General features: G+C 42.7%; 1 protein-coding gene across 1 annotated transcript in view; it reads right to left on the minus strand.

Moving 5' to 3' along the window:
* Positions 1-6,262: 6,262 nt before the first annotated feature.
* DESI2 (desumoylating isopeptidase 2) overlaps positions 6,263-15,903 on the minus strand; it is a 58,523-nt gene continuing 48,882 nt past the window's right edge. The window contains exons 4-5 of the mRNA XM_073545153.1: positions 11,161-11,302; positions 6,263-6,585 (exon numbers count right to left, since the gene is read on the minus strand). Coding sequence (XP_073401254.1) covers positions 6,355-6,585; positions 11,161-11,302 — 373 coding nt within the window. The 3' untranslated portion in view covers positions 6,263-6,354. The remainder of the gene's footprint in view (positions 6,586-11,160; positions 11,303-15,903) is intronic.

A 15,903-nucleotide genomic window follows, 5' to 3' on the forward strand; every position in this document is an offset into this window, starting at 1 on the left:
TGGTAGATAGTCCAATAAATACCATGTGCAAAAATAACACAAGAAAAACCCTCATTTATAAAAAGCCTTGTTATGATATTCACAAATTAGTGCACTGGGTTACACATGGAAAGTATAACATTTCAGATAAATAAATGCGAAGATACGTGACCATCATGACTGGACAAAAAAAAGTGCTATAAATCAACTTGCCAAAAAAGATATGACAACTCTCTCCAGCCCTGAAAATATTCCTTGCTAAGGCGGCCATGGCAGAGCAATGGTCATTGAGCCAGCTGAAAATATGGAAATATTTTTAGCATGGAAAACATATATATATATAAAAAAAAAAAAAAAATTGGGTAGCAATGGCCGACAGACAAATACCTGAAATAACTTCACTGACCAGTGACACCGTGGACATATTGGAGGTTAGTGGGAATAGGGAAGATATGGGAGAAAAACAAATGGAAAGTAGATCTACTGGCCCCATGACATTAGTGCTGAGCAAAGTGCTTGGATGAGGTGTTAGCGGAGAATGCTCGTGTGCTAATAGGGTCTTCGGCATGCTCAAATAGTATGTTCCAGTCCCAGCGGCTGCATGTCTCACAGCTGTTTGACAGCCACAACACCTGCATGGATTGCCTGTTTGTTAGGCAATCCTTCCATATGTAGCGGCTGTCGAATAGCCACGGAAACTCATAACATTAGAGGTCGCCAAAAATACTCTATTGGCACACACCTTGTCCGAACACATTCACTCATCGCTAATAACTATGCATAAAAAGATGGACGGCTGGAGGTCACTATGCTCCATTTCCATAAAGGAAGTCAAAAAGACTAAAAAAAAACAAAAAAAAAAAAAACGGAACTTTTATAAACCCTGGTTCCAAAGAAAAAAAAAAAAAAACGCAGAAATTACGGCCAAAGGATAAATACACAACCACGGCTAATATGCCATCATAAAACCCTGTAACAGCACAACACCCCATAATAACTTACTAGTAGGAACAATTCTTTCAATATGAGCTTCAGACAACTAGAAATTCCTCTCATTAAAGGCTTATTTTTTATACACACAATAAAAGCAGCACTTCTCACTTAGTCAGATCCGGCTCCACCTTGGCCATTCTGTAGTGTAATCACAATAAATAAACCCGATTGAGCTCTCATGCATTTTCCACCCAAATCTTCGGATGTTCTGAAGCCTCCCGCCATGTATCTATATATTGACTATTTTCCCTCAGATTAGCGCTACATGGGACACCATCATATATAGCCACAGCTGTTACACTGCTGCAGCATAGCCATTTCTATAGTAAAGGGGCTGCAGACTCGCTCACAGAAAATCCACAGCATATTACAGTACAATCCATGTACAAGAGAATTTTAGCAAAACTCATTTACGCACTGGAGATATTTTCCAAGCCAAAATGGACCTGCATTATGGACTTCACTGCCTTCAGTGCATAGGGCTGAAATCTACATACAAATTTTGAGCCAGGAAATTATGGCCCATATGAAGCTTCCCTATAAGTAGCAATGGATGGAAGAGTAACTAAAAGCCTCAATCATTAAGTGTATGTTAACAAGATCAATCTTAACCAATGGAAAGGGGTTTAAATAAAATGGTTGACCATTAGGAAGTTTCTAGCCATGCAATTTTTTGTTTTTAGTCTAAGTTCTTAATATTAATCCCATATTATTTTGTATTGTAATGATCTTTATGCAAGTAGATCAAATGAAAACAGAGCTCAAGTGGAAGAATTTAAAGAACCTTTCACCAAATTTCTCATGTTAAACTGGACACAGGATGTAATAGCAGCGGAAGAGCAAAGTAAAATATATATTTTTTTTATTTCACCTCTCCATTGCAGAAATATTAAAGTACTTTCCATCTAAGGAGTTAACACCAACTTGGATTTAACAAAAGTTATCAGACAGTTTTTACTGGGATTGTACGTCTTCCTGTGTAATGCTGTTCAATCATAAGCAGGCATCAGCACTCAAAAAGGAATGAAGAACACACTCCCACAACTAGCGAAGAGCACCACTGCCCCGATCTCCTGGTCTAAAAGATGCACAGATTACTTAAAATCTTTCAGATAAGGTCCCTCTGGAACAAGGGGTAGCACAGCGGAGTTTAGCGGTGTCACATTACAAATCCTTCTGTCAGCTCTTCTCTCCCAGAATAGTCACCTCTGCTGTACTGCCCTCTAATAATTGTCTCTTGTGTTCTGATTTTGAGTTTCATTATATGATTCACAGGAGTATTCCCCAAAAAACTGCTCCTTAGTGAGACAAATTGACTGCCTGCTGTGATCTCACTGCAGAGTGACTACAAGATGCCCAGAGAACAAGTGACAAAATTTGTATTACATCTTACTCACTGAGAAACCTGCACTAAGCTATGGTGGAGTTGGAGCGTGTTCTTTCTTGAGTATGTTGCAGCCTGCTTAAATTGGTCCCAGTGGGGGGGGGGGGGGGGGGGACACAAAACACTATCTGATAACAACACCCACTAGGACTTAAGTTAGCATTAGATGCCAAATAGTTTGATTAACAATATCTCTGCAATGGAGAAGCAAAATTATATATAAAACACTTAATTCTGCTCTGTAGCCACTGTTGCACCATTTGTCCAGTTCAAAAAAAAAAAAAAAAAAGTGAAAGGTCCTCTTCGAGAGGCCAATAACACTCCAGCATTTGCCATATCCCCTTTAATCTTCACTAAGCAAAACTGCACATGTTTAGCAGTGTCTGGCATTGAGGCACAGTCCCACCTATAGGGGTTTTCCAAAGTTCACTGTATTCATTGGATCTTGGAATAAAAATAAGACCACAATTGGATGTGATTAAAAATAATGTTCCTGTGCTGGCATAATCCTATAAATGTGCGGCTGCTTTGTACTGTGTAATGTCTGTCTGACCGTACAGGGACATGGTCTGATCATACCACAGCTGCTGGGCAGGGGAGGAAGCAAAGGAGAATATACAGACATTACAGCAGTTTGGAATCACAGCTGATTTTGTGAGGCAAAACATTTTCCTGTGTTTTTAAGTAAAATTTTACCACAAAGAATCAGCTGGGATCTCGTGCTGTCCTGTCTGTATACTCTTTTCCTTCCTCCCTGCCCAGGAGCTGTGGTATCATCAGACCATGTCCCTGCACGTTCAGACACAGCCATTACACAGCAGGGGAACATTTATAGGATTATCTCAGCACCGGAACATTATTCTTTAATCACGTTCAACTGTGGAAATTATTTTTAGTCCAAGATCTAGTGACTAAAATTAACTTTTGTTTGTGGGAAAACCCCTTTAATATTCAGGCGTGAATGCTCGTGATTCAGATACAGAATTAGCAGAGCATTTGCGCTTTACTAGTTCTGTAAGCTATACAGAAATGAATGGGAATTCTGGAAACAATGTAGCTTGTTGTGCTACTCTAGTTTACGCAATTACCATTAATTAATAAAGGCGTTCTGCTCGACTCATTCCGCAGCTCCATCCATCTCAGACTACTGTAGGTGGAGGTCTCCAGGCTCAGTCCTAAATGTAAATGAGCTGCTTTGAGCCATAATAGTCATACTGTACTAAAACTATGGAATTGTGCTTAGTAACCAATCCCTCTCACTGTTTGACACTTTCAAACAGTAAGAGCAACCTTTTAACATTAGCACTGTAGTTTTTGATAAGCCATCATGAGAAACATAGTGCCAAAATTACAGTACAATTATCCAAATGGAAATATTTCTACTGCTACATTAATTTTTTTCTAAATGCTACGATCCAAAACTAAAGAAAATATTGTGAATAATAGTGTTGTCTATGGCCATCCTATGCTGTACTGATTGGCAGTGGCTTCACCTGTAAGCTGAAAGTCTAGCCTTAGCCAAGATCCTGTCAGAAAAAACTAGAAGTGTCTGACATAAAATTGGATTTTTCAATGATTACTTTAACCTTAAACATTGGACAACCATGGGTGAATAATGAAATTGTGACTAGCGATCATGGCTAACTTGTAGCTTGTATCCCACTAACAGATCTATTTCATGAGACACATTGAGGCAACAGGATATAACAAATCATTCACGTTCAGACAGGCTTCCCCAAAAATTCATCTCAAAGGCGAACAGAAGGAACATTTTGTGATCAGCTTATTGTAAGAGGGATCATTATAACAGGCATTGTCAATAGTGGAGAACTGCTTTAAAAAGAAAAGGTCCAGCGTGGACCAAACCTTCTCAAAACATGGTCTACCAGGCCTCATATATGCTGTAAATCCAAATCAGACCTGTTTTTTGCTCTAGAGCAGTTCAAGATTATCTTGGCTCTTCTGCATCAGAAAGTAATAAGAGTTTGTGATGTCAACCAAAATTACTCATGGACAAGTGCTTGATACCTGCCGATTGCAGGATTCAGCAGGCGTGACATCAACGGCCCCACTTACCTCCTTATAAATAGATTATCCGGCACTCAATATTGCTGATCAAAGTTATTTTATTTCAGATTCATAATCCAAAGAAAATGTAACGTTTCGGTCTTTATTGACATTCATCAGACAGATTATGTTAATTGAAGATTATCCATAAGGTAAAGATAGAAAAAATCCCAATGTGTCATAAGTAAAGTCCCGGTAGGAGCGCTCAGGGAAATGGTGTGCTGCCAGTGGAGGGAGCATTTCCACTGGCAGCACACCATTTCCCGGAGCGCTCCTACCGGGACTTTACTTATGACACATTGGGATTTTTTTTCTATCTTTACCTTATGGATAATCTTCAATTAACATAATCTGTCTGATGAAGGTCAATAAAGACCGAAACGTTACATTTTCTTTGGATTATGAATCTGAAATAAAATAACTTTGATCAGCAATATTGAGTGCCGGATAATCTATTTATATTGATATAAGGGAGTGGTAACCCTTTATCCAGGCACCACCTACAATATAAAGGAGTGACGTGTCAGCTTCAATTTACCACTTACCTCCTTAGACGCAAGTTAGTGGAGCCAGGATACCTCCTTAAGGAGTTTATGCCCTTTTTCATACATAGAAAAAAAAATATCTGAAAATGAATATTAAAAGGCTTACAAAAAAGCTGATCATTTTCTAGCTACTAGATACAGTTAGGCCTTGATCCATTAAGACCAGCGTTGTACATGCCAGCCTTAATGAACTGGGCCATTGGAGGAAGATGCACTATCTGCATATTACAAATGACGAGCACCTCCGGCAGGAATGAAAAGCCGGTAACCACCAGCTCTACTGCACATTATATTGGGAAATAGCACTTAAAAAGACCAGAGTGTAAAATGTCAGGAAAATTCCGATTGAGTGAAACTAAAAAGTACTGTGTTCTTTCTACTCGAAGTAGAGGATTATGAGGGGGTTCATTTTAAGTAAAAGAACAAAACCCTTAAACATTTGCTAGTAACAAAAATGGTCTTCTAGTTACAGAAACCTGATATTTTACAGATTCAATTATGGGACTCAGCTGAAGACACAGACTCATTAAAGTCCACTTGCCATCTTCAACACTTCAAGCTGAGATATCTGATGGGTCCAATGCTCAGACTAGGAGTACCCACAGAAGACGAATTTTGATGTCTCTATAATGCATCTTAAACTGTAGATCTGGTTTAACCCTTTAGAACCCCAGCAGCTAACAAAAAGAAGCCAATTGATAAGCCAAAATTAGGATAACACCTCAAGCTAATCAATACTACGGCAGCTCCATTCATAACCTAACGGCCATACAGAGCTATGCTACAAGTCACAAAGCTGATGGATCCTAAATCAATCCACAGCCCCCTCTCTATCAGTGGCTTGTGTTACTATACATACATGATCAATGACTAGATTTCACATTACCCACAAATATTCAGGTATAAATCAGTTATATACTTCTATGAGAAGCTTGTGGACACTTCTGAGAAGTAGATGCTGCATATAGGTGCTACTGGACTGCTGAGGGAAAGCACCTTCTCCATCCTGTCACATACATCACATAAGAGTTCTTCTTTGTCAGTTACAAGCTAAAATATTATAAAGTTGGTGGAAAGAAAATTTACAATAAACTACTGAAAATAAGAAAAAAAATGAAAAAATAAAAATCTAAGCCAAACTGTAATGTTGGGCAGATATTTAGGAACATTGTAACTGGTCATATGTCCTTGTATATGAATTTGTCTGAATACAAACATGAGCCTGAGCAGAAATGTGTCAAAAGCATGTGCCTCTTATATCGTGATGTGGAAGAATTACTGAAGAACAGCAGTGTCAGTTGCTGGAGATCAATTGAAACACTTATTTAAAAAAACAAAACAAAAACAAATTGTCAGTTGTCTTAGAAGTTCTCTATAAATATTCGTCTATAGCTTGGTGTGTCGTCCAGGCCTGGGCATTAGGGATGAGGAGGTGGAGGCTGTGGCAGAGGCATCTTCTGCTTCTTCCAGTTCTTCCTGCAGCTCCTGGCTGACACTGGATTGGAGGGCAGCAGGCGTCAACCATTCCTTAGGTAGACAGCTTTGTAGAAAAGGTACACAAGAACTAAAGTATGCCAACCGGTTTACCCAACGGGGAATCTCCTTACCACATAGGATCTGCAAAGAAAAAAAAAATTGCAGAAGTCTTAGTTAACAAGAGTAATTTTGAACAAATATTAATTGCTGAAACTCGTGTCTATAAGAGGCAATGGGAAACGCATTAATATTTATTATACATACAGTTTGAGACACAGGTTCACACAGTTCCACCAGATAACTAGCATTTACAACTGGTGACCAATGCAGCCAATTACTGCGCTCAGCGGAGATGGCCAGATTGGCAGCACAAGACCTCTGGTTATGGAGATTGGCTGCAGTGGTAATTTATCGTAAACAAGATGTCATCACTGAAGCGTAATCGACAAAAACTGCATGTGCAGCTTAGAGGAGGCATAGCAGTTGCAGGAACCTCCACAGGTAAGTAATGCCTAGTTTATCATTTTAAAGCAATATTTACCTGTAGGCCAACTTAGCCCACAAGAAGTTTCATGACATGTCAATAAGAAGTATTGCAAACTACATACTGGTTGGTACTGATTCCAATATAGTACCGATACTAGTCTGGCCAGTAGGACCCACACCATACCAATATCTTGGTAGGCAAAGGTTAAAAAAAAAAAAAAGCCCATATTTTGAAATTCTGAACATCTCAGAGCGCCGTTCAATCCATCATTCAAAAAACTTAAAGGGAAGGTGTCAATTTTTTTATTTTTTTTCCCGGCAATTGAAAAAAAAAAATCGCACATCAGGAGAGAAAATAGGGTCCCCAATCCCCCCCCCCCCCAAATACCTCCCAGTGGTCCTGGGTCCTTCTTGCCTCCTCCAGTGGGCGCCGCCATCTTGGTCCCAGAGGAAAGTGGCGGGTGCATGTCGCGAATCTGCCGGCTAGCAGATTCCATTCATTTTCATCACTGTGATAAACTATCACAGTGATCAAAATTAAAAAAAATAGTAATCCACCCCCCCCCCCATTTATCACCACCTTAAGCCCCCGTCTCACATAGCGAGATTGCTGTTGCGTCACCAACTTTGTGACGCAACAGCGATCTCGCTACGTGTGACACATAGTGGCGATCGGGCCCCTGCTACGATGTCGCTGATCGTGCTCGAATGTCCTGGGCCATTTTTTGATCGCTGGTGTCCCGCTGGCCAGCATGCATCGCTGTGTTTGACAGGGACAACGACCTCAATACTACAAGGTCCGAGAGACAGGGTCCCAACGACCGTCGTATCGTTCCTTATCGTTGCTGCGCCGCTGGTGAGATCTGACTGTTTGACATCTCACCAGCGACCACGTAGCGACGCACCAGCGATCCCTACTAGGTCATATCGTTGTCGGGACCGCTGGTGCGTCGCCAAGTGTGACGGTACCCCAAGTTAGGTACATATAATAAAATACAGAAAATACATTTGCAATTTTCCATTAGGGTTGGAATTCGGGTTAGAGCAAGAATTAAGGGGTTTCCACTATTTACCAACTTTGGGGGTCTAGTTTCTCCTGTTACCCTTGGGAAGTAAAAAAATTGGGGGCAAAAAAAAAAAAAAAAAAAAAAAGATTTTTATTTTCACGGCTCTGCGTTATAAACTTCTGTGTGCTCACCACACATCTAGCTAAGCTCCTGGGGGGGGGTCTAGTTTCCAAAATGGTGTCACTTGTGGGGGGGGGGGGGGGGTTTCACTGTTTAGGCACATCAGGGGCTCTCCAAATGCGACATGGCATCCAATCTCAATTCCAGCCAATTCAGCGTTGAAAAAAATCAAACGGAGCTCCTTCCCTTGCGAGCGCTGCCGTGTGCCCATAAGGTGGTTTACCACCACATGTGGGGTATCTGCGTATTCAGGAGAAATTGCACAGCAAATTTTGTGGTTCATTTTCTCTTTTAACCCTTGTGAAAATAAAAAAAAATTGGTTCTGAAGTAAATTTTTTGCAAAAAAAAGTTAAATGGGGAGAGAGGCCAGGGAGATGAACACCACACATGGGGAGAGAGAACAGGCACAGGGGGGGGGATGAAGAACACAAATGGGGACAGACCAGGCACGGGGGGATGGCGAGCACAAATGGGGAGAGAGACCAGGCACAGGGGGAATGGAGAGAACACATGGGGAGAGAACAGGCACAGAGGGATGAAGAACACAAATGGGAGACCAGGCACAGGGGGATAGAGACATGGGGAGAGAGGCCAGGGGGATGAAGAACACACATGGGGAGAGAACAGGCACAGGGGGATGAAGAACACACATGGGGAGAGACCAGGCACAGGGGGATGGAGAGCATACATTGGGACAGACCAGGCAAAGGGGGATGGAGAGCACAAATGGGGAGAGAGACCAGGCACAGGGGGATGGAGCTCAAATGGGGGGAGAGACCAGGCACAGGGGGATGGAGCACAAATGGGGGGAGAGACCAGGCACGGGGGGGCGGAGCACACATGGGAACAGAGAACTGGCACAGAGGGATAGAGAGCACACATGGGGAGAGAGACAAGGCACAGGGGGATGGAGAGCACACATGGGGAAAGACCAGGCACAGGGGGATGGAGAGCACAAATGGGGGGGAGCTGAGCACACATGGGAACAGAGAACTGGCACAGAGGGATAGAGAGCACACATGAGAGAGACCAGGCACAGGGGGATGGAGAGCACACATGGGGAGAGAAACCAGGCACAGGGGGATGGAGATCAGGCACAGGGGGATGGAGAGCACACATGGGGAGAGAGACCAGGCACAGGGAGATGGCAGCGACATTACTACTTGTGGAGTAAATATGTTATTACACTCTGCTATCCACCCCTTTCCTCGCTGGGTTCTCGGCGATCAGCACCATTAGGGTATGTGCACATGGCTAAGCAGTCAGTATCACACAGGAGAGGATTAGATACACGGCTCAGCACACAGTATAGGATTAGATATACGGCTCAGTAGTATCACAGGAAAGGATTAGCTACACAACTCAGCAGGCAGTCTGTGTAGCTGTCAGAGCAGAGGATCTCACTACCTATACTGTGAGACCCCGGCTGTGCAGAGAGCTGCTGATACATTGTAACACAACGACGTGCCTCGCTACTCTGTCGGCACACTGCTGCTACCCCCACTACCACCGCCAGTCCTGGTCTCTTAAGTCTCCTATAACAGCACGGCTCACATTGAGCCCAGAAGTTATAGGGAGAAAGTGGAGCTCACAGTATACACTGTGGGCTCCATTAAGATGGAGCTGATCTCCTCCCTCTGCTGTGATGTGGACAGCCCAGGGGGGCGTGCCCAGGTCACAGCAGGGAACTGCTCAACACAAGTTGAGTCAGCAGCCATATTTGCAGAGTAGGTGTCTTACACACCTGCAAAGCAAAATGGCAGCGCCCAGTGGCTGTAAAAATTATTACTAAGAAAAATTTTAAAGTTAAAAAAAAAAAAATTATTTTGTATTATATGATTAATTTTAATCATTTTTAATACAAAAGACAAATTGCGGCACCTTCCCTTTAAGGAGTGTGGTGCAACTGCAAACTATAAAGACATGTCCGACCACCTGAACTGACATCTCAGGCATTATTATAGAAGCAGCCAAGGAGCCCATGGTCACTCTGGAGAGGCTGTAGAGATCCATAGCTCAGATGGAAGAATCTGTCCACAGGACACCTATTCGTCATATATTCCACAAATCTGACCTTTACTGAAGAGTAGCAATAAGAAAGCCATTTTTGAAAACAAGCCATAAGAAGTTCAATTTGCAGTTTGCAAAAAGCCATGCAAACTGCAACATGCAAACAGCTAGCATATGGAAGAAAGTGCTGGGAGTAAATAAGACCAAGGTAGACATTTTTGGGCTAAATGTAAAAAGCCATGTGTCGCGAAAAACTAACACTGCATAGCATCCTGAAAACATCATCCCTATAGTCAAACATGGTGGAGGCAGCACCAGCAAGCTGAGGGTATGCTTTTCTTCAGCACAGACAGGGAAACTAGTCAGATATGTTGGGAAGATGGATGGAGCTAAATACAAGGCAATCCTAGAGGGAAACCTGCTGGAGGCTGCCAAAGACTGGAGACTGGGGAGTAAGTTCACCTTTCAAGCAAAGCAACCAACCTAAACCTACTGCCAAATCTACAATGGATGGTTTAGATCAAATCATATTCGTGTGTGATTGGCCCAGTCACAGTCCAGACCTAAATCCCATTGAGAATCTGTGACAAGACTTGAACATTGTGTGTGAAAAACACTCCCGTCCACTCTCACCGAGCTAGCGCTAGTTTGTAAAAAAGAACGGGCAAAAATTTCAGCCTCTAGATGTGTAAAGCTGGTAGAGAAATATCCCCAAATACTTGCAGCAGTAATTGCAACAAAAGATGGCCTACAAAGTATTGGCTGAATACAAATGCACATTAGTTTTCAAATTTATATTTTTAAACCATTTAGAAAGCCATACACCATTTCCTTTACATCTCACAAATATTTGCTGCTTTGTGTTGGTATGACACAAAATCCCAATTAAGTTAATTTAAGTATGTGGGAGTAATGTGATAACATGTGGAAGAGATCATGAGGACTTTTTCCAAGTCACTGTAGATCTTAGATTGGAATAATGCTTTACTTTTTTTATTGCAATGCATGTACAAGTAGTAAATACTAATTTACCTCAGATAAAGCTGATGAAAAATGGTTGCAGTTTTTGTGCATGAGATGATAGGCATTCCCTTTGAATTCCTTTCCAAGTTCTTCAACAATTTTTTCTATGTCATTCTCGGTGAAATCTGTGCTTCCCAAAGCTATAGCTTCCCTAAAAGAAACAAATCAGACACTTAAATTCTCCCACTAAGAATCTTATCAGATTTGGGAAACACATTTAAACAGACTGCTGCACAAACCTGGGGGGAAATGTGCCTAAGGGCCCCGTCACACATAACGAGATTGCTAGCGAGATTGCTGATTTTGTGACGCATCCGTGATCTATCCAGCGATATCGCTGTGTGTGACAGGGATCAGCGACCAGCCCCCCTGCCGGGTATCGCTGATCATGCAGGTTCGTCCTGGGACATTTTTTGATCGTTGGTCTCCCGCTGGCCAGCACGCATCGCTGCCTGTGGCAGCGAGAGACCAGCGATCAGCGACGCTGTTTTCCAACGTAAACAGCAGGTAACTAAGAGCCGCGCAGCTCTTGGATACCCGCTGTTTACATTGCAAACCAACTTGCTCGCTGGTCCTGATCCCTGGAGGGGCTGTCTGTCTATGCGACAGCTCACCAGCGATCAGCTAACTATGTCCCAGCGATCCCATCCATGTCGGATCATTGGCGGGATCGCTGAGACATCGTTATGTGTAACGGGGCCTTAACATGATAATTAGATGCTACAACTGGAACGTCGCTTTATCAACCATCCACAGGGTAAGCTATAATCGGCTCCATTTGTGACCACCACTGACTGTTGCTACAATTAGGCAAACAAAAGGAGGTGTGTTTGGTAACAACAACAACAAAAAAAAAATGGGCTGCACATTTACATTATACGTTTGTAACCCCTTACTGACGGAGCCAATTTTCACCTTCATGACCAGGACAAGGTTTTTTAAATCTGACCACTGTCACTTTATGTGGTTATAACTCTAGAACACTTCAATAGATCCCACTGATTCTGAGACTGCTTTTGTTGTGACATATTGTACTTCATGTTAGTGGTGAATTTTGGTCAATATGATTTACGTAGATTTAAGAAAATATCGAAAAAATTTAAAGTTTGAAAATTTATGTCCTTAAATTAGGTTATACCACGAAAATAGTTAATAACATTTCTCACATGTGTACTTTACATTAGCAAAAAAAAAGAAAGATTTTTGTTAGGAAGTTAGAAGGGTTGAAACGTGATCAGCAATTTCTCAATTACTGTATTTTTCAGACTATAAGACACTTTTTTCCTCCCAAAATGTGGAGGAAAATGCGGGTGCGTCTTATAGTCCAGATGTACCAGCTCTGGCTGTGGTGGGGAGGTGGCGGGAGCGGTTTCAGCGGTTCGGAGAGGCAGGAGCTCCGGCTAAGTCCTGTGCCTGCTGCTAAAGAGAAAAGCCGGATTACTTACCGGTAATGCTCTTTTAATGAGTCCACGACAGCACCCACTGGAGGTATCGGATCCGCCCATTTGGAACAGGAAACCCTACAGGAAAGATAAAAGGGGCGGTCCGCCTTTCCTCCTCAGTTTTTCGTTTCAGAGTACCAGAAGGACCGCCAAGGATTAGGCAATGTTCTCTTATTTTAACATCTTTCTTATCCATTATTTGGTTAATATACTTTAACTATTGATATCCTTAGGGGGGGGAAGTGAACGGGTGCTGTCGTGGACTCATTAAAAGAGCATTACCGGTAAGTAATCCGGCTTTTTACTCTTCGCCACGACAGCACCCACTGGAGAGATTCCAGAGACCATCACCTGGGTGGGACCACCGTGCCAAGGATAGTCCTGCCAAAGCTTAAGTCAGAGGTTGATGAAAGATCAAGTCTGTAGTGGTTATAGAAGGTAGAAGGGGATGACCAAACTGCCGCCTTACATATAGTTTCAATCGGAACATCTCCCTTTTCCGCCCAAGAGGTTGCCATTGCCCTGGTGGAATGCGCCCTGATGTTCCCTGGAGGATCTTCGTTTTTTGCGGAGTAGGCTAAACAAATGGCCTCTCTGATCCACCGGGAAATGGTGCTCTTCGTGACTCCATACCCCTTCTTACAGCCCTGAAATGAAACAAATAGGGCCCTACTCTGCCTCCAACTGTTGGACCTCTCAATACATTTTAGGACAGTTCTTTTGACGTCCAGAGTATGGAACTTCTGCTCTTCCGGAGTAGAGGGATTTTTATAGAAGGTTGGGAGGAGTATCTCCTGAGATCTATGGTATTTTGTTGCCACTTTTGGCAGGTAGGCAGGGTCTGGTTTTAATACCAATCTGTCTTGGTATTCTTGGAAAAAAGGTGGATCTATTGACAAGGCCTGGATATCACCCACTCTTCTAGCTGAGGTCATTGATACTAAGAGGGCATTTTAAGTGCTAAGTATTTGAAGGGTATTGTGTCGATCGGCTCAAAGGGGTCTACCGTTAGGGCGTCTAAGACCAGATTTAGATCCCATGTAGGGGCGGAGGGTATGTGGATTGGAGCTATTCGTTCACATGCTGTAATGAAACGAGTTATCCACATGTTGCCTGCTATATTATGGCCATATAGTGCTCCTAATGCCGATATTTGTACTCTCAGTGTATTTACTGCTAAGCCTAAGTCTTTCCCCTTCTGCAGAAATTCCAAGATTGGGATTATCGGAACTTCTGCTGTATGAGGTACTGTATGGAATTGAAGAAATTTTTTCCATATTCTAGTGTAAATTTGGGTTGTGGACTGTTTTCTACTTTGTAGTAGTGTAGTAATTAAGGACTCCGAGAATCCTCTTGTCCTCAATAACTGCCTCTCAAATTCCACGCCGTCAAGTGCAAGCTGAGCACTTGAGGGTGGAAAAAGGGGCCTTGGGAGAGTAGATTGGCAGTCGGAAGGATCCAAGGATCTGTTATTGACATAATCTGCAGCCACGAAAACCACGGTCTTTTTGGCCAGAACGGTGCTATTAAGATTATTCTTGCTTTGTCGTCTCTGATCTTCCGAATTACTTGAGGTAGGAGGATCAATGGAGGGAACGCATACGCCAGGTTGAAATTCCATGGAGCTAGAAAGGCGTCCAGTATGTCTGGGTGATCTGACGGAGATAGGGAGGCAAAGGTTTTTATCTGCCTGTTCTCCTTTGTGGCGAAAAGGTCCACCTCGGGTTGTCCCCATGAGGCTACTATGTCCCTGAAGACCTTCCGATTGAGGCACCACTCTCCTTGTCGTAGAGTGTGTCGGCTTAGGAAGTCTGCCTTTTGATTGCTCTCGCCTCTGACATGAAGGGCCGAGAGGGACAAAAAATAGTTTTCTGCTAAGTTTAAAATTCTTGCCGCTGAAGACATCAGAGTCTCTGATCGAGTTCCTCCTTGTCTGTTTATATATGCCACTGTGGTGGTGTTGTCCGACAGGATCCTTACATGCTTCTGTTGGAGCTGCGGAAGGAAGTTGTATAGAGCATAGAACACTGCAGTCAGTTCTTTTAAATTAGATGAGTAATCGCATTCCTCTTTACTCCACCTTCCCTGACGAAACCCATTCTCCATGTGGGCTCCCCAGCCCTGGGGACTGGCATCGGTGGTTACGATACAGGATGGAACTATAACCCATGGAACTCCTGAACATAAATGGTTATCGTCTAACCACCACTCTAGGGAAGTCAAGACTTCTTGTGACAGGGTTATTTTGCTCTGCAAATGACCACTATGTCGCTTATCCTCTTGGAGGATCTGGTGTTGTAGCGTACGGACATGGTACTGGGCCCACCGGACTGCCGGGGTGCAAGAATTTAGTGATCCTAATAGTGACATTGCTTCTCTCAAGGATACACGTGGTTTATCTATAGCTGCTTGTATTTTTTGTTTTGTGAGGGTGATTTTTACCTGAGGTAGTAGACATCTCTGGGTCAAGGAATCTAGTTGAAATCCTAGAAATGTCTGGAGAGATTGCGGATCGAGTCTGGACTTTTGGATATTGATGATCCAGCCAAGGCTCTGAAAAGAGGAGATTGCGTCAGTTACGCGTTCAGTACATTGTTTGACTGAATTCCCAATTATTAGGAAGTCGTCTAGATATGGCACAATTAGTGTGTCTTTTTGGCGAAGGTAGGCCATCACTTCAGCCATCACCTTGGTAAATATTCTTGGTGCCGTGGAAAGCCCGAAGGGCATTGCCGCGTATTGGAAATGACGAATCCTTCCCTCGACTTCCACTGCGACTCTTAGGTATTTCTGGAATCTGTTGTGTATAGGGAGATGATAATAAGCATCTTTTAAATCAATCCCTGCCATTACGCAATTTGGGAAAATAAGCTTTATAGTGGATCTAATTGATTTCATTTTGAAATTATAATTTTTTATAAATGAATTTAGCTTCTTTAAATTAATAATGGTTCTAAACGTACCGTCTGGTTTAGGCACCAAAAACAGGGGAGAGTAAAAGCCTCTACCCTGTTGTTCCTCAGGGACGTCAACTAAAACTTTTTTAGCTAGTAGGACTCGAATCTCGTCTTCGAGAGCCTTTTGCTGAAGTGAGGAATTAAGGCGAGTTATAACAAAGAACTCATAGGGGATCCGAAGGAATTCAATCTTTATTCCTTCCTTGATTATGTTCAAAATCCATGGGTTTAACGTAATTTGTTCCCACTTGGTAAAAAATTTTTTTAATCTACCCCCAACTGGTGGGTCTAAACTCTTAATTTTTATCTCTCCTATATGTTGGCCCTCTGAAGATGGTACCCTTCTGCTTTTC

Source organism: Dendrobates tinctorius, unplaced genomic scaffold (genome assembly GCF_039654945.1).
Source record: "Dendrobates tinctorius isolate UK_male_01 unplaced genomic scaffold, ASM3965494v1 ptg000140l, whole genome shotgun sequence".
NCBI lineage: Eukaryota > Metazoa > Chordata > Amphibia > Anura > Dendrobatidae > Dendrobates > Dendrobates tinctorius.